At 36.8% G+C, this 18319-nt stretch overlaps 2 protein-coding genes across 4 annotated transcripts; one reads left to right on the top strand and one right to left on the bottom strand.

Moving 5' to 3' along the window:
• Positions 1-1329: 1329 nt before the first annotated feature.
• On the bottom strand, positions 1330-8734 carry bag3 (BCL2 associated athanogene 3). Its single transcript, XM_055227312.1, has 5 exons — positions 8465-8734; positions 5821-6162; positions 3836-4165; positions 2677-2868; positions 1330-2488 (listed from the first exon to the last, which is right to left on the bottom strand). The coding sequence occupies exons 1-5, from the start codon at positions 8666-8668 to the stop codon at positions 1826-1828; spliced, it is 1731 nt and encodes a 576-aa protein (XP_055083287.1). The 5' UTR covers positions 8669-8734; the 3' UTR covers positions 1330-1825.
• A 1706-nt stretch (positions 8735-10440) lies between these two features.
• tial1 (TIA1 cytotoxic granule-associated RNA binding protein-like 1) lies at positions 10441-16699 on the top strand. 3 transcript variants are annotated; one of them, XM_033979524.2, is made up of 12 exons: positions 10441-10624; positions 11045-11141; positions 11286-11384; positions 11981-12035; positions 12110-12197; positions 13276-13351; positions 13601-13709; positions 13812-13907; positions 13994-14078; positions 14201-14324; positions 14409-14548; positions 15240-16699. In XM_033979524.2, exons 1-12 carry the CDS (start codon positions 10599-10601, stop codon positions 15358-15360), a joined length of 1116 nt encoding a protein of 371 aa, XP_033835415.1. In that variant the 5' UTR covers positions 10441-10598; the 3' UTR covers positions 15361-16699. The 3 variants fall into 3 exon arrangements, with proteins under 3 accessions (XP_033835415.1, XP_055083038.1, XP_055083037.1); XM_055227063.1 differs by lacking the exons at positions 10441-10624; positions 11045-11141; positions 11286-11384; positions 11981-12035 and adding an exon at positions 12564-12632 and having other exon boundaries at positions 12148-12197; XM_055227062.1 differs by lacking the exons at positions 10441-10624; positions 11045-11141; positions 11286-11384; positions 11981-12035; positions 12110-12197 and adding exons at positions 12581-12632; positions 12843-12916.
• Positions 16700-18319: the final 1620 nt, after the last annotated feature.

Raw genomic sequence — 18319 nt, 5'->3', positions numbered from 1 at the left:
ATTTACAGACATCACAACATTCTTTAATGAACTCTATTCTGTACCCTTTGTTCACTATGTATCTATACTCCCCCAAATAAGAAAAACACAAAATGTTAATAAAAAAAAAAATCTTATGATCTAATCATGTTATCTTTTCTACAAGACTATAAAGTGTTATTTCCAATTGTGTGACAAATTTTACAGTCCATTCACTTTTATCTTATATATGAACCTAAACCAAGAGGGACTGCAAAAATATGGTCTGATTATTGTTACTGGGAGTAAGTATTTACAACCTACATCGTTTCCCCAATATTACCCAACACTTAAAATATTTATATGAAAATATACAGTATGTAGGCCACCAGAAAAAACATGACAAATAGGAATCCAAAATACATTTTTATTTCCAACCATACCAAATACTCTCATTGGTAAATATAGTAGTTTACTCAAAAAGTGATTGAAACTAAGCCACAATCTATAATTTGTGAAAATGTGGTCCTACTAAACAAACATCTTATTATTTTTGTGTACAAATTAACACATACAGTGATAAATTGTGATCATTAGATAAATCTACTGCATCTTTCCAGATATTTAAATATATTTATCTCACAGCTGGCATTATTAAGGCATTTGGCCGTTTTAGTGTTGGTGCTGTTACAGATTGTGGCTTTGGTGTTGATACAAAGACATTCAAATAATTTTAACCAAATCTGTGCTGATTGTCTCACTCAAGTCCATTTTATTACACATTCATCATTGTACCAAAATACTTTAATAATATATAAATACTGATATAACTATATTTATATGTTGAAATTACAAGTAAACCATTGCACATACAAACACTCCGACACGTCAATCAAAACTTGTGTTATTAAGTCATACATTTCAACTGTGGTGATGTTGAATTTTAGCGTAGATACTTTCAGTGGTGGCACAGTGCAAAAACAGTGTTATAATTTATCAGTAATGCACCAAAAAGCAGCAACTGTGAAATATCTCAGCTTCAATATAGCCTTGTATGAAGTGCAAAAGTAGTTATGCATCTCTGGTTCCTGAAATAAAAGTCACAATAGTTTTACCTATTTTGGGGGAGGGGAGAAGTATCCGGTATTAATAGTTTAAAAGTATTATGGACTCGAACCAGCTATGTAGTTATTCATTACTAGAAGATTTGATCCCGGAAAATATATCAACCTCAAACCTATACATACATTTAGCCGTATTTTTTACTTGTGTCATAGCACTATATGATGACAGCATTATGATCATTGGTTACCATATTGCGGGTTAGTGGGTAGTTTCTTTTAAAACTCTTATATTTGGATCATTTTTCCACATAAACTCAATAAAACCACATAAAACAATCAATGAGAATTTCACATCAAGAACCAGATATACACATCCACTGCTCCGATGGCTAAAAAGATGCAGAAATGTTCCAAGTCCCACACTAATTTCTGAGTAAATTCAGAAAACCCTAATACAAAATCTGTCCAGGACAAAGGCAACTACAATATGTCTCATAAGAAAATACTCCCTTTTTCCAATGATAATAAAGGCCTCTTATTTGCACTTCAGTATATACTACAAAGTGTCATTGTGAGAGACAAAATTGGCACAACAAGAAAAGGCATCAACATTGGCTTGAAACAAAAAAATTGCATGGAGCTACCAAGGTTTATGTGCTGAGTGGCCAGAAATGTCAATACGGTTATTCAATGCATGCAATGTCCACAAATTCTGTATCGAAACAAGACGAGGCGTCAGAGCTAGTGAGTGTTTGAAATTAAACAAATTTACAGTTGACTGTCCTTGTCTTCCATTGAGGTGGTTATGAAATTTCTCTTGACATTTCTACATTTTCTTTCGTGATCATGGTAGGCTCTCCTTTTGGAGTGAGGTCTGTAGACTTCTCAGGGGTTTGTGCAGACGGCTGCTCCTCCATCTGCTCCAATACATCCAAAATGGTCTGAACTCGCCGAACCCCGTCGCGCCTGGCTTGCCTCACATCTGTGCGGCCCTCCGGATCAACAGAGTCCAAAGCTAGCAACTCTTTGGTCAACAGCTCCTCCAGTAGTAAATATTTCTTATCATTCTTCTTGCCGTTAAAACATTTGACTTCTTGTTCTAGCTTGACAACCCGCTCAATGATCTGCTCCACTTTGGCTAAACCAGGGTGCTTGGGCTCTGCTTTTGGGATCTCAGTAGTAGTAGTAGGGGTTGCAGGAGTAGTAGGGGTTGTAGGAGTGTCCTGGGCTTCTGGTTTGGGAGGTAATTGTACATGGATGTCTGCCATATGCTGAGGAGGTTGGGGGTCTTGTCTTGGTGGGATTGTTTCAGGTTGGGGGAGTTGGGTGGGTTGTGAGGGTTGTGGGGGTTGTTGGGGATGCAGGGGTTGCTGGGGATGCTGGGGTTGTGGGGGATGCTGGGATTGTGGGGGGTGCAGGGGTTGTTGGGGATGCAGGGGTTGTTGGGGATGCAGGGGTTGTTGGGGATGCAGGGGTTGTGGGGGATGCAGGGGTTGTTGGGGATGCAGGGGTTGTTGGGGATGCAGGGGTTGTTGGGGATGCAGTGGTTGTTGGGGATGCAGGGGTTGTTGGGGATGCAGGGGTTGTGGGGGGTGCAGGGGGTTGCGAGGGATGCAGGGGGTTGCGAGGGATGCAGGGGTTGTAGGGGGTGCGTTTGGGATGGGGCAGCCTGTTGCAGTGATGGGGGCTGAGGCTGCTGAGGTGACAGAGGTTGGAAGAGTTGAGGTTGCTGTGGTTTTTCGGGTTCCATGTGCAAAGACTGTACATTCTCAGGCTTGTGTGAAGGAACTTGTGGCTCCTGCTCCATCCTCTGTGGGGACTCTCTCATAAGGATGTGCGGCTGGATCTAAAACAGAAAATAGCATTCAAGTTTAAAAGAAATGTACTCCTGTATTTGAACAGAATATGTCTCACTGCAGTAAAGCTACTTTGGATGAGCAACGCTTGAAGTCAAAATAAGTCTGGTCTCTGAAAGTTGGGAAACATGCTTATAAACTCATCATGGTGAATAATTAGCATGTCCGGAATGCATAAGGTAAGTGAGGAATAACACTGGACCACTGCAAATCATTTAAAATGAACTAGTTCTGTTTTTCATGTTTTAAGATGTAAAAAACAGGTACAATAGCTTTAAATGCCAAGACACTTTTCTCAAATTAAAATACAATGATGTCGGTAGCAGCCTAAGGCAAAGCTCTATTGATTTCAGTGTTAATCACTCCACTTAGAATACATTATGGTGATTGACCTGGTAATTTTATATTAACTGCTATGACGGTTTTATGCAAAGATAACAATAAACTTTAAAAGAAACTGAAACATAATTATAGACCTTTGATTAAATGTCACTTCATATTAATAGCGACAGGATCACCGCTAGCAACAGCTTGAGAATAACAAACAATAAATAAACAATACTCTTTTCTGTAGGAAAATTATTATTATAAATTATTCATTCAACCAGGAGGATTTTAAAGGAAATATTCAGAGCTAGGTCTAGGGAAAAATCACAAATGTTTAGTTAATTCTTCTTTTTGCAATACACACTACTTTAACACTACAACTACAGATCTTAAAATGTGTTGCGTTAGAAAACTAAAGTCCTGCCAGTGTTAAATAATGAATAATAATAATAATTTTTTTAATTATATGTATTTATTTTACATTCTTTACTCTTTGTTACTGTCAATCTTTAGAATCTACATTTATCTCTGTGCGTAGTAGATTGATGTCTTGCCGCATTTGTTTGATAAACTGCTCTGTTAAGACGAATTTCCCTTGGGACAATAAAGTTAATTTGACTCATTGATTACCTGTGGTCTGTCTGTATGCAGTTGTGATACTATCGGTGACTGGCTCCTCATGTGTGCTGTGGGGTGGTGGATGGAGGAAGCTTGGGGAAACATCACCGGAGAAGCTCTCTCTCTTTGAGCATAGCTGGGCCATTCTTCAGCCTGGATGCGGTGGAAAGGCTGCTGTTGGTGCTCGGGGTATGGGACACGCTGTGAGTAGACGGAGGGGTTGAGTTGGGGGGAGGTCTGGGCTCCTCCGCTGCCCTCATGGATCACTGGGATGGGGATGTAACCCGCCTGTAGACCAGTGCTGCTCGGTCGAGGAGGCTGGTGATGTGGAGCACTGTAAACCTTCAAAACAAGGACAGAATGTGTTATTAAAGTAATATAAGACATTGGATATTCTAAATTGTCAACATCTCCTAAGATTTTGTGAATGTATAAAAAAGACAAAATGAATGTTTCTTGAGTTGATGTTTTATAATTTAACTTTAATATACATATGTTTTACTAGGCTTACTATTATGTTCTTGTAATGTTTTGACAATAGAGATTATATTCTCTTCTAGTTAAAACAAACGTGTATAAAAAATAAATAGATAAAAATAATTGCTATACTTTATTTAAACCCATCTGTCAATATAAATATTATATTATGCACTGATGTATTAATAGCATAATGAAAAATATGGGTACCAAACAAATTGTCCAGATTTGAACTCCTGGTCAAGGATTAAGGTTCTATATCTACAACCTTAAATCTGCTTTGGTGCGTTATTCATTTTGTCTTTTTTGGGTGATGGAAGTGTCTGGCTCAAGAGCACAAAAACAACATGCATTGCATTGGGAACTGCCAGGAGGTAGAGTTACATGCTGACAACTGACAACAGAAAGCTTGTTTGCTTGGTTACAATTCACAATCACAAATATTTACTGTATTTAAGAAGGCCGATGAATGCAAGGCAACTTTAAAATTTCACATAAGAATAAGGTATTGGAAATGCTGGACAAATATTTTACATTCTGTGGATCTGCAGAGGCACAGTGACCAAGAAGACAATAATAAGGGGAAAAAACACTGACTAGGCTGAATAACTGTAAGCAATTTTGTTAGTAATGTGTAATATGAGGACATTTTAACACAAACCCTGCAGCTTTAGACATTTGAGAGCAAAAACCATCATTTCACAAACACGTTTCATAATAGCTCTTTTACCCAGCAACAGTGAGAATGCTAGCCACTAATGCATGAAACTATCAGGAATTTACCCCTCAATAATGCACTTGTATTTACATTGACTGTTCATTACTCAACTCACTGAGTTGCTACAATACATGTTGCTATGTGTGTAGATTTTTAGAACTCTGCAATGAAAATGCCAAAGATTGAAAAATCACACACTTTTTCAAACTTGAATTTCCTTATCAAATTACTTATTCATCAAACTTTTTCTTTTGGGTTCCCAAAGAAACCCAAAGAAAAACTAAAATGAGGGACTGCTCTGTCCCTTGTGCAGAACATCTTTATTTTTATTAGTTTAATGTTTCTGTACTTGTCCTTTGAAATAAATACTGGACCGATGTTTCTCAAACTGTGGTACAAGTACCACTGGTGGTATATCCTTCAGGTGGTACTTGGACAGCTCTTCAGTTTGTTTGACTAATTTAGAGTTCTTGTATCCACTTATTTGTCCTCCTTTGGATCATTTCTTGTTTAGCACTACAGTTGAAATGATGTAGTCCACTTTTAGACCTGGTTTATCCTTAGATTAGACCTGTAATAGTCCTGTTATACTTTAGATGTAGTGGTACTCAGAAAACTAAATATTTTCTTTGGTGTGAAAAGTTTGAGAGTCACAGGACCACACTTAATAAACTATACTACTACACTGCTGATTGCCTGTAAAAAACATACATAACCTATCTTGAATTTACTTCACTATGCCTAAAAGAAAATTGGTTAAACAAAGGCCAAATACCACAATAAGTAACACTTGTATATTTACCTCTGGTGTGTATGAAACAGGGGAGCTGGACTTTGCTGTGCTCTCACTAGTGCAGCTGTCTGAGGGCCCGTGTAGCGGTGATCTGGGTCGTCCATGGAGACCTGGGGTGGGGGAGGGGGCTCGTCCATCTGTGCGGGTGCCCTGTGAAGGGGTGCCTGGCTGGATGTATGAGTAACATGGATGCTGCTGCTGTCGGACCTCTGCCCCCTCGTGGAAGACTGGGATTGGGATGTAACCGGGGCGAAGGATGGGGTGCTTCATTTCTCTGACAAAGGTTTTCGGAGGCTCCTGAGGGCTCGGTTCTGGTGATGTGCTAGGTCCGTTTGCAGATGGCTCTCTGACCTGAAATGTTAAGTTTACAGCTGTCGTTATATGTTTATTAGGAACTGCTTGTCAATCAAGCTTATTTGGGTAACATTTCACATGGGATTTGAAAGTAGAACAAATATCTCTTGCAAATATTACGAACAGTGGCGAAAAAACCCATAATCCACAAATATGCTCAAATTGTCAATGAAATATAACATGGAGAGACTGATGTTTTCATTGAGATTTTCCATTGACAAATATAATGGGTTTGCTACAATTAGTGTGTGATTATATATTTGTTTTTAGTTTTTATTTGTAAATAACTTGGCAACAGGCCAAGTTACAGGTCAGATCTGTGGAGAGGTGACTTAGGTAACCCCACTTACAGTGAGAAAGTAAGATCAAAGTATTTTTAAAACAATGACTACATGCAAGATTGAAAAGTTTAGTGCTTACCCGCATATACTATGGTTAGTGCCATACTGTGTAACATTCCAAGCAAAGCAATAACATTTCCATGGAGACAAACAAAAAGGTGGCAGACTCTCCACCAGTGTGTTAATCTTATGGTCTATTCCTAGTTTAGTTTATTTCTTGTTGTGGTCACTGATAAGATCTAATTTAGATCCAGTTTAGTCCTGATTTGAACAAATTCTGTATAGTCAAATGTTTACTGTCTGTATTTGCAGCCTTCTTATATATTTAAAATAAATATTTTATGTGGTATGTGGTGTGAAAAGTTTGAGAATCGTGGAAATAGGTTCATTGGATAAACAAGGCTGTATTACTACTCATGGAGTCAATCAAATTTGCACTTGCAAATCCATCTACCAATGTCCACTGTTTGAAGAGGCCCTTTTCTAATGCAAAATGTGAACACATTTCAAATACTGATCAATTGTAGTAATTCATGTGGGAGTTTAAAAACAAACTGTGAGGTTAAATGAATAGGTTAAAATATAAAATTCAAAACACTATGATCCTAAAAGTATCAGCACTTGAGAGTATTATTCAGAATGACCACAGTGTTTAGTGAACCACTTTGGCAGCTGGTATGTTGATATTGTTGCTGTGATCTGCATGAGATCACTGACCAGAATTACATCCAAAATTCAAACTGACACATGACACACCCTCTAACTGAGCATGTTATGTCTAAAATATGAGAAAAACGAAAAAAGGCTATTCCTTAAACTGTTTCCATAGTAACACTGTTTTTCCAGCACTATTATTTTGATAAGAGTGAATGGAAAAAATGTATCATTATTGTGGGCATACGTAATAGGCCTGAATATATGACAACATAGCCAGTAATATCGTCTGAATAATATGCTTTATGATTCATTGTTAAACCTGGGGGAAAGGAATGAAGTACCAACTTTTCAGACATATTGGAGTATCTATTCCACCTCTATAACAAATTACATTAGGCGATTAAATTATGTGGTGCTATGTTGAAAAATTTGTATTATTAGTAAATATATAATAAGACAGCCATCTAGGCTAGAACAGTTTTGTAAACAATACCCAAAGTAGGCTATGTCTGCAAATGATTAGTGTACACACTGAGATAACTGATTTAAAGTTAATCTTGTGGCTGCTTACACCAATGCAAGTAAAACTATAAACAAAAAGTCAAACCATTTTCTTCTTTGCAACAAAAGTTCCCTAAGTAGCTGTGAATGACCCTTTGCCCTCTGCCATTTCTGTATGGGACTACAGTGCCAGCAGCATTGCACCAATTTTATCCCCTGACAGCTGTGTCTTTCTAGCAGATTCTTCGGGACACTAACTTGGGACAACACAGTCTATGTTTCAGAGGGGACACTACCAACTGGCAGCCTGAAAATCCCTCTATCCAAAGTCCCTTAGCAACCCATATTTCCACTGAAGGTTGCATATCACACACGTTGTGCATAATAGCCTATAGGGACCCCATTGGACCAGCTTCAATCCTTGTAAGGCAAAAAGTTTAACAGGTAATACGTCGCAATGCAAGACGCGTAATTAAAATAGTGGACGGTGGTCATAGGTACCCTGTACGTACCGCATGGTGACTCATCGCGTAAATATAGCCTTAGATCATGGCATGGGAACACAACAGGCTTGATCACTTGTTATAACGGGCTTATGAGCTGTCTGCGAAGAGAAGGTGACGGTGCCAAACCAGGCCTATAGTCAACAAAATTAATATGTAACATGATGTGGTCCCACGCGTTTCGCTTAGCCGATCAGCTAAACCAGAGCGGTGCGTGCGTAAAGCAACAGAATCCAGGTTCCCAATGTTAGTTAACGTTGGCAACTTTATGAAACAGAAACTCTCACTCTCTTTTACCTTTCTCGTGTCGTGTCTCGGGTCATTCCAGGTTGTTGTGCGATTGTTATGATCCACAAAGAAAGGCCATCCAGTCTGCGGGTCAATTTTGACTTCCCAACCGAGGGGGAGAGGGTCGTTGTCATTACTCGCCATTGTGAACTGGGTCGGTGACTGCGTCTTCATAACGTTCATGTTTCTGGCTGCTGTCTTGTACTGAGACATTTTATACAGGCGACGAACGCTTTAAAGATGCCTGCAAGTGACGTGTAAAAGTGGGCTGGAAATTTCTCGAAATAGCCGGGTTAATGTCGGGGGCGGACAGTGCGCTGGATACGGACTTGCAGACCACTTGTTACGTCGCTAAAGACCCCAAGCATAGAATTAAACTACTTCTTATAAGTTGATCAGTGATTTACTTGAATTAAAACCTCATCATAGCAATCTATATTTAATTTGCTAAGAATTTAATTAATTTATTTTTAATTTATGTTTTTACATTATTATTTTGATTTTGATTTAGTGCAGACCTACTCCTAACCTTTAGCCTGTAACAACAATGCTGCTGACTGCTGTTTCTCTCGAAAGATGTGTGAAATGTAGCGCTGTTTTGATACACAATGTTTTCACTATGTGTCAGCGTGGCACAAGGTCAAAACAGGGATAGCCCATAACAAAACATTTTCCTGTAAATATAAAAATCAACACACTGCATGATTTATTTTATTATGTGTATTTATTCATTTATTTATTTATTTATTATATTTATTTATTTATTTATTTATTTTAGAGGTTTAACATGCATATAATCGAAATATCAGAATTACAGAAACAGAACTTGTCCCGGAATGCCCCGTAATGATGCCTATCATTTTACAGTGACTCAAGACCTGTCACCTGTGGGCTTACTGTTCATCCTAGCATTTTCTATTGACATCTACATACTTCTAGTGTGTTGAATATGCTAAAACAATTACTAAAATTATTTCACACTATGATTCATCTAAATTGTCACAAGTAATAACAATATTATGACAAATCTATCAAAATATACCCTGCCCAGACTGTGTATAGAAGGCTGCTGAACTTAAGTGTAAGGTTTATTGAGTTTTATAGGCTACCAAACTTTATTGTTTATTTTCTCACCTATGTGTGAATTTTTACAAGGGATTCCCATCATTTCAGAAAGAATCCCCAAACATGCCTCCACACCCACTTCATAAATTGTTGCCCCAGGAGTCCTTTCTCTCTACAGGCTGATATGATGTGTTGAGCGCTTATGTAAGACGTGGTGTGATGCAGTTTGGGCACAGTGGCACCTCTGATGTCTTTATCATTCAAAAGAGCTCCCTGAGAGACATTTACATGAGCCTGACACCTGCATAATATGTAGTAGTAGTGAACTAAAACGGAAAGGACAGCATCATTGGCAATACATTGGTTATGAGAGGACTACAGACTAAAGATTGGACTGCAATAACCAAGTAGTAGCAAGTCTTATGCACAAGTGGCATGACTCCATCGCTTTAACAATGCCTAGATATAAAATTAGCCTCCTATCCCCAGTAGTTCAAGGCATTGTGCAAACTGTCTATATTTATTATACTGAGAATATAATTTCTGTATGATAAAATGTAAGTACATTGTCTATAAACATTAGGCATTTACACGCATTACAGATTAGGTTATAGTTCAAAGTTGTCATTTGAGCTGTGTCTCCAGAAAGGTCCTTTGAGGTTGGATGAGTAGCTACTCCAGACAGGTGTTCAAAACAAACATACCCTAAACAACGCTTCAAAATAAAAGCATTTTCTCCTACCAAAAACAAATAAACATAATTTTACATCTTTGTTCTGCAGTTCATCAGGATAATATTGATTTATTATATGAAAACAAATTATTATATAAAGAAATAACAGTTGTAAGAGTTTTTAAAAATATAGAAATTACAAAGTTTATCATTACGTTGTTACGCAGCCACGGACATTTCCTGAACTTCCGCCGTGACGTAGCCCTGCTCCCGGTGCGTTAGCCTCGGAAACAGTTAACGTTAGCTTTATTTAGCCACGGTGTCAGCGCTTAATAAACTTTATTAGCGCTAGATATCCTAATTCAATATTCTATTTTTTGTTTTTTTGTTTAGAGAGTTTCAAACATGGACGACGACTTACCCAAAACCCTGTAAGTAGATAAAATCACACATAGCGTCTTTTACTGAAACGCTACTATGCTAACTAGCTTTAGCAAAATGTACATTCATACCTGACGCTTCAGTAATTTGGTGTCTTCTCTTTATTTAATCGTCTCTGTGCAGACAAGTGTAAACTGTACAGTGAAAATAATACTTAACACAGTTAGGATTCTGTATTTTCGCAGTATTTACTAATTTGTTTTGACTATGATAAGCTATTACGGCATTGATGTTACTTAACGCTGCCGCTTCTCACAACTACTGTGGAAGCAGGGTAGCTCTTATCATGGTAAAGAAACGAAAGAAGTATAGGAAAGGATTTGCACAATGTTTGATTTTGCTATGTTACAATTTGCTGTTGCTTTTGATATGTTTGTTTTTCAATCAAATAATCTTTCTCTCGTTCACAGCTATGTGGGAAACCTCTCCAGGGATGTCACGGAAATTTTGATTCTCCAACTCTTCACTCAGATTGGGCCCTGCAAAAGTTGTAAAATGATTACAGAAGTGCGTATCAACGTTAACTATTTAAATATTGGGAACTGGGAAGATACATTTTCTATATTTATATCATATTTAATGTATTATTTGTGCATCGTACAACTCAAATTATTTTAAGCTAAGATGTTACTGTTTTATGATCTTTTTCAGCACACAACAACAGACCCCTATTGCTTTGTGGAGTTCTTTGAGCACAGAGATGCTGCTGCAACTCTTGCGGCCATGAATGGCAGAAAGATACTGGGAAAGGTTCGACATTTTACTTGTCTCACTTTTGCTTCATCTAGGATTTAATGATGTAATAATTCTGACGGAGGGCTGGGACATATGTAGCTCTATGGAGGATTTACTGTTTTTGGAAGAGATATCCAAAAGTTATGATCCACAAATTATTCATTGTGTATTGTTTTTTTTACCTTTTTATTCAACCAGGTTAGACACATTGAGATCTAGATCTCTTTTGTGAGAGTGACCTGGCTTGGTCATCTGTGCACGTCAAAACACAAGTTAGAAAGATCTTAGGGCAACATTGTAAATGTTGAACCTTTATCATTCATTATTTGTTAGTGATTGACTCCACAAACATGCTATTTTAATTTTATATCGTAATATCTTTTTAAATGAAAGAGAAGATGTCAAACTTTTTTTTTTATTTCACTGCCCAGAAACTGAGATATAATTAAGTTTAAACCAGGTCAACAAATCTGCAATGACAGTTAAACAGCAAATTCTTCCATAGAATTCTGACCTGTCTCCCTGTCTTAAACAATTGATAGGCATACTAGAATGTTTGATGTCACATAAATGCAATTTGTAGAAACCTTTTTTTTATCCTTTTCTTTTAGGAGGTCAAAGTAAACTGGGCTACCACTCCAAGTACTCAGAAGAAAGATACATCAAGTAAGTTATTGTAAGAGATTTTAAGACCTGTTTCCTAATTTAACCTAATTTTTTTATTTTTGTCACATTTTAAGATCACTATCATGTGTTTGTGGGTGATTTGAGTCCTGAGATCACCACAGAAGATATCAAGGCTGCTTTTGCTCCATTTGGCAGTATCTCGTAAGTATGCCAAGAGGTTTTATGTTTTGTTTTTCTTTTTCCTATTTTTTGCTTGTATTTGAGTGTAATCATGGTCCCTTGTCTCACTTTTATATTGGGTAGACATTTGAACAGCTAGTCAGTTTTGTATTGCAGAAAATCAAAGCAAATCAGAACTCTTAACTTTTGATTACAAAAAATATGTTTTATGTATTCACGTTTTATGGGTTAAAATATGATCATGGCTTGTCGCAGTTTGTCTTGTCTTTTTCTTACACTGGTAAGTATTCACCTGAATGTCAGCGAAAAGCTTTGTGTTCCTACAGCTGTCGACGTTCCTGTAGTTGTGGGTGTCCGTACAGTAATAGCCCTTTGGTTATTTTACAGAAATGCTCATAGGATTGGACAGGAGCTTGAAGGCTAACAGCGAGAACTGTGCACTCTGGAGACTCAGATGTAGTTTTTTTCTCTATTCATTCCATTTTCCATTTGTTCTTATAGTTGTAATGCAATATGATAAGCAGTATTATAGTTTAAGTTGAGATGAACAAATACGAAAAATATATTTATAAAGTCAATGTTTTAAGTTGTTATTTTTTTATTTATGTAGTTGTGTAGCAAAAATTCCAAAAGTTCTAAAAAATGTCAATTTCTCAAAATTTGCAGCTCCTCAAAGCCCATACTCCATTTTGGTGGTAGAGCATTGACCAGGAAAAAAAAGAAATCTATTAACAGGCCATGTATGCCTTTTTAATTCCTTTATCTTTTCATATCTTCTATATGTTAGTATGTGTAGACTGAGCACCACTTTAACGTGCATGTAATTTACATGTTCCCTTGTGGACTATACTATAGACATTTGAAAAATAAAAGTGGTGCTCTAGTGGTGAGAATATAATATAAAACGTAAGCATAGATTGCATGTATTTGTATTGTGTTTCTTTGACTTTAATGGAGTCAGTGCTCAGTCCAGGGTCAAGTAGCTAATTCTTACCCTCATAAGACAGTGTAGTGGACTCTGTGTTTTGCGTGGTTCCTTTTGGTTTGAAAATTACAAAGTGAAAATTGTTCTGAAGTTTTGTTTTTTGTCTTACTTCAGGGATGCTCGTGTTGTAAAGGACATGACCACAGGCAAATCAAAGGGGTATGGATTTGTATCCTTCTACAACAAACTGGTAAGACTCCGGTGCAAGAACAAAAGCTGAAGGTTAATTTATTTTCTGTTTATTCTCATACATTCAAACATTTTCAATAATGCTCAGAAGTAGTTAGTAAATGTAAATTTTTCCTATTATTTACCCATTAGCTCTAGTCTTATAGACTTAATATATAATTCATCTATAAATCATTTAGATTTATCCTAAACATACAGTTTTATTACATTCAAAATAATAACTAGAGTTTTGTCATTTTTTTTCTTTCAGGACGCTGAAAACGCTATCCAACACATGGGCGGTCAGTGGCTTGGAGGACGTCCAATTAGGACAAACTGGGCAACTCGGAAACCACCAGCTCCAAAAAGTGTCCAAGAAAGTAAGTACGACTGACTTTACAGAAACATGTTTGTGTTTTTACTTTTTTATTATCTGTCCATTTTTTATTTTTAATTCCTCCAAAATGCAATTTATATTGTAGGTAGCTCAAAGCAGCTTCGCTTTGAGGATGTGGTGAACCAGTCCAGTCCTCAGAACTGCACTGTTTACTGTGGAGGGATCCAGTCTGGACTGACCGGTGAGAACTCAACTTGAATGATACAGATAGATTTACAGATTTAGCTTCAGTAACTGAAGAGCTATATTTGTCCTGTGTGTTTTTAGATCATTTAATGCGACAGACCTTCTCAGTTTTTGGGCAGATTATGGAAATCAGAGTCTTTCCAGATAAAGGATACTCTTTTGTCAGGTAATGTAATTTCTGCATTGGCCTGTAGGTGTCACAACAACACCACCACATCCTACTGAGCTCATCACTTACAAGGGTTACCCAATTACAATCCCGAAATTACTTGATTTTATTTTCTCCAGGTTTTCCTCTCATGACAGTGCAGCTCATGCCATTGTCTCTGTTAACGGGACAGTCATAGAGGGCCATGTTGTTAAGTGCTACTGGGGTAAGGAAACTCCAGATATGGCCAAGTCTACACAGCAGGTAAAAATGTGTGAAACTACACAGCATTTTTGTGGACTAAATCAGCCAATCTAATATCTGTATACTTCCCTGTTGTCCATTTAGGTTGACTACAGTCAGTGGGGTCAGTGGAACCAAGTCTATGGAGGGGCTCAGCAGCAGCAGTACGGCCAGTACATGTCCAATGGATGGCCTTCATACAACGTGTACAACCAGACATGGAGCCAGCAGGGTTATGGAGTCGAGTATGTTTGGTCAAATCTTTTTAGGGACATAAATGATATATCGAACTGTTTTAAAGAGGACTGTTATTCCAAATTGACTGGCGCTTTTTACCATGTTACAACATTGTTCCTTCATCAAAAACATGCATGAAAAGGTTTATCCATGCATGTTTGAGTAATTTTGCAATCTCTCCTGCACCCTAATCAAACACTCCTTTCTAAGTGTTGTACGATTCTACCTACAATACACTACAACTTCACAAACATGATGCAACATGCAGTTGAGCTGGGTATCATTAAGAAGTTGTCAATATAAATACACCTATTTCAATCCTCAAAACAGTGAATGTCAAATGTATTGCATAAACGAGTTTCTTCCCCATAAACAAGCAACAAAATTGTAGCTCTGTCACAATAATTTGGTAACGTATACAAAAAATACTCTTAGCGATATATCGATACAGATATTGCTACTGTATCATCAAATGAAACTATCCAGTATACCGATATTACGATATTCTTGCACACCCCTAATTTGTTGTAGGTTCATTAGCGGGATTGTAATGTGAACATGTTAATAATTTGTTTACCCCAGTTATAGCATTTTCAAAATGAAGAGTAACATGGCGATTTAAATATGTTATATGTTAACAATTAATACTCCACAGAAGTGTAATACCCCGTCTTTTAATGTATGGTTCTGTTTTTACAGCCAGTCACAGTCATCCTGGATGGGGAGTTTTGGATCCCAACCTGCCCAACCGGCGCCCACATCCAGTCCGGTAATGTCCAACATGGGAAACTATGGCATGGCTGGATATCAGACGCAGTGAGCTGTTAGCATAAAGGTTTTAACAACATTAAAGCAACTGTTGAGCAGGGCCCTACTGACAAAGCCAGTGTATGTGCACGTAATTAGTGGATCAAATTCACGTTATTGTTTTGACATCAAATTCCCAGCCACATTTCATGATGCATTTCTTTAAATGTTGCTTCATCTTTTTTCCTGCAACTAAATATATTGTCACGATATTTTCAAGATACCAGCAAAAGACGGGGTATCTAATGAAACGTGCTGATAAATTTAAATGATTAAAATTCATCTAGTATTCAAAACACATTTGTCCCTAAACTTTTGTAGTATTTATTGTGTAAAGAAAATATTTTCCTTTGGCTTGTCACTTTGGCCCTGGTACAATAGGTGTGGATTTCCAGTTAAAAAAGGTATTTGTCAAAACTGGCTTTAAAATAGATTTTGTACAGACATTTCCAGCTCACATATTTAAAACTACAAAAACAACTTTTGTTTTGGGGTGTACAGCATGTTTTAGCAAACTTTTATTGTTTTTTAGTTTACACCCTTAGAATAGATGAGTAATCCTGCTGTAAAACAGGGTCAACATTGTAAACGTTGATACACCTGCCCATCTTTTAAGAAAAATCATTGACTTAGAGTTGTTTTGACTTGAACATGTCCAGCAATTCACCTTGTTTCAAAGGCCATGAGGAAGAACAAACTTTGTGTTTATAATAAAAATGTTCTTACTTGCATTAGGAAAGAATGAACCACCAACCTCATTGTTTTATAACAAGATACACTAAAAGTTCACTTGTGCTATTGCATTACATTAAGCACAGTAAATATATTAGATTTAAAAAGTACTTCCCACAGAACTCTTCAGTTTTATTTTCACATGTGCCATTATGTACAGATTTGAGTACCATTTGCCTGCCCCACTCTCCTCATTAAGGCTTGACTTCATTTAATGTAACAAAGAATATGTTGATCGCCCATGTAAATATTGACTGTTGATTTTCAATCATCCTGCATTACATTGTAAATACTGTACCTATAAATCCATTGTAAAATTTAACAGTATAATGTATAAATAAGCCTTAATCCACTTGTTTGTAGAATCATTTGCTGGGAGCCCATTCAAATCTAAATTCCTTTTCTTGTTTCATTTATGTTGTGCCATTTACAGAAAGCAGCAGGATGTGTCTCTGAACTGCACACTCATGTCTTGTAATATATTTGTTGAATTTCTGAATGTATTTGAGATTTTCTTTGAAGACCATAGTTCAAATGAGTTAAGCAACAAACTTGTGTTCACTGATAAAGGATGCATTTTCCACTTCAGATCTCTTCAAATAAAGAAAAATTCAACTCCACAGATGATTGAGAAATGTCTTGGTTTTTTGGGGTCAGAATATTATATTCAATGGCAAACGCAGGTGTGAAGGTTCATTAGAAAACTGGTATTTATATTTTTTCCAGCTCAAAATTGATTTATTCTGTTACAAAACTGACACTTTAAACTAAAAAAAGAATAATGAAGCAGAGATCAAGTGGTTCAAGTTCAATCACAGGTTTATTTGTCACTAACACTTTTGACTGGAAAGCATCATCCTATAATTATAGCCATTTGTATTACATCAAAAATACACTGTCCAGAAATAGTAGGCCTGTAGTACATATTGATTATGTTTGCAGTTTTCCAACTTCATGCTAGACACTGCACACTGTTTTAAGGGCATTTTAATATCTAAACAACGCTAAGTTAAAATAAAAATACAATTAACTTAGCTTATACTTGCTTAATTCATAATATTGCACCACTGCATTGCAAATACACAACACTAACAATATAGATGTCATATTTTAAGTTTCCTTGTAGTTTTTACATTATGTACATTTACAAACTCGTAAAAATCTGACTAAGATGCAGGCCTATTTCTGGTTTATAATTAGCCATTGATCAATTAACCACTATGAACAAATAGTCCTGAATCCTTGTGCTTGACCTCACAACTTCATAGATCACTCCGCCACGCCCTTTAAACGATTTTTCATGGGTCGTACGCTGTTGCCAAAAATGAACTAATGTTTCTCTAGCACTTTTTTTTGTTATACAGTTTTAAATCAATGCATTTTGGATAAGGACGGAATGCCACGGAATAGAGGTCAGAACATCTGGAGCATCTGAAGACCGTATGCTGCCTTCAGATGCTCTTCTGTAAATTCAAGGTTTGGTGATGTTCAAGTTAACTGTAACAGTTAAGCTAACAAGCTAAAATTAGCCAAGGAGTCATTGAAAACTTGAAAAAAAAAAAAAAAAAAAATAAGAAATACCAATGCTCTTTAGCTAAATTGTTAATGCTATTTTATTTTAAAGGGTAATATTATTATCAGTGATTCCCCGTGATATTCTTGCCAACATGGTGGCAGTCTCTGGGTGGTACAAATACATAAGTTGTCCATGGGCTTCAGAATGATGAGAATCATAAAAAACAATCCTTATACTCATTTTGTGGCTCTTATTAGTATAAATCTCACTTATTGCCTTAATTTAATTTTAAACCAGCCCTTGATCAGCAACAGAGTTTTGTCCAGGTTATTTTCAGACTGGGGGAAATAATAGGCCTATCTTAACGGGAAACACTGAAATCACAATAATGAAGCTATTAATTATTTCACCTTAATTGACCTAATCACTTGTTTGTAACATAATATTGCAGATGAGCATCTTGTTCACTTTTCTGTTCCCAGAGTTTTAGACTTTTTAAAGGGTGTCACATGTGGCCATCTAATTCTGGATATATTGTAGACCTCCACAAATGGTCACATTTTTCTATATAGCGCTTTTCTACCTTCAAGGCACTCAAAGCGCTTTACAATAAGGAACCACTCACCCATTCACACACACATTCACACACCAGTGTACGCAGACACTGAGGGCAAGGTGGGTTAAGTGTCTTGCCCAAGGACACAACGACAGCATTCATCTGTGT

Source organism: Periophthalmus magnuspinnatus, chromosome 15 (genome assembly GCF_009829125.3).
Source record: "Periophthalmus magnuspinnatus isolate fPerMag1 chromosome 15, fPerMag1.2.pri, whole genome shotgun sequence".
Taxonomy (NCBI): domain Eukaryota; kingdom Metazoa; phylum Chordata; class Actinopteri; order Gobiiformes; family Gobiidae; genus Periophthalmus; species Periophthalmus magnuspinnatus.
The sequence above is the reverse complement of the archived record's forward strand: the minus strand, read 5'-3'. Positions and strand labels throughout refer to the sequence as shown.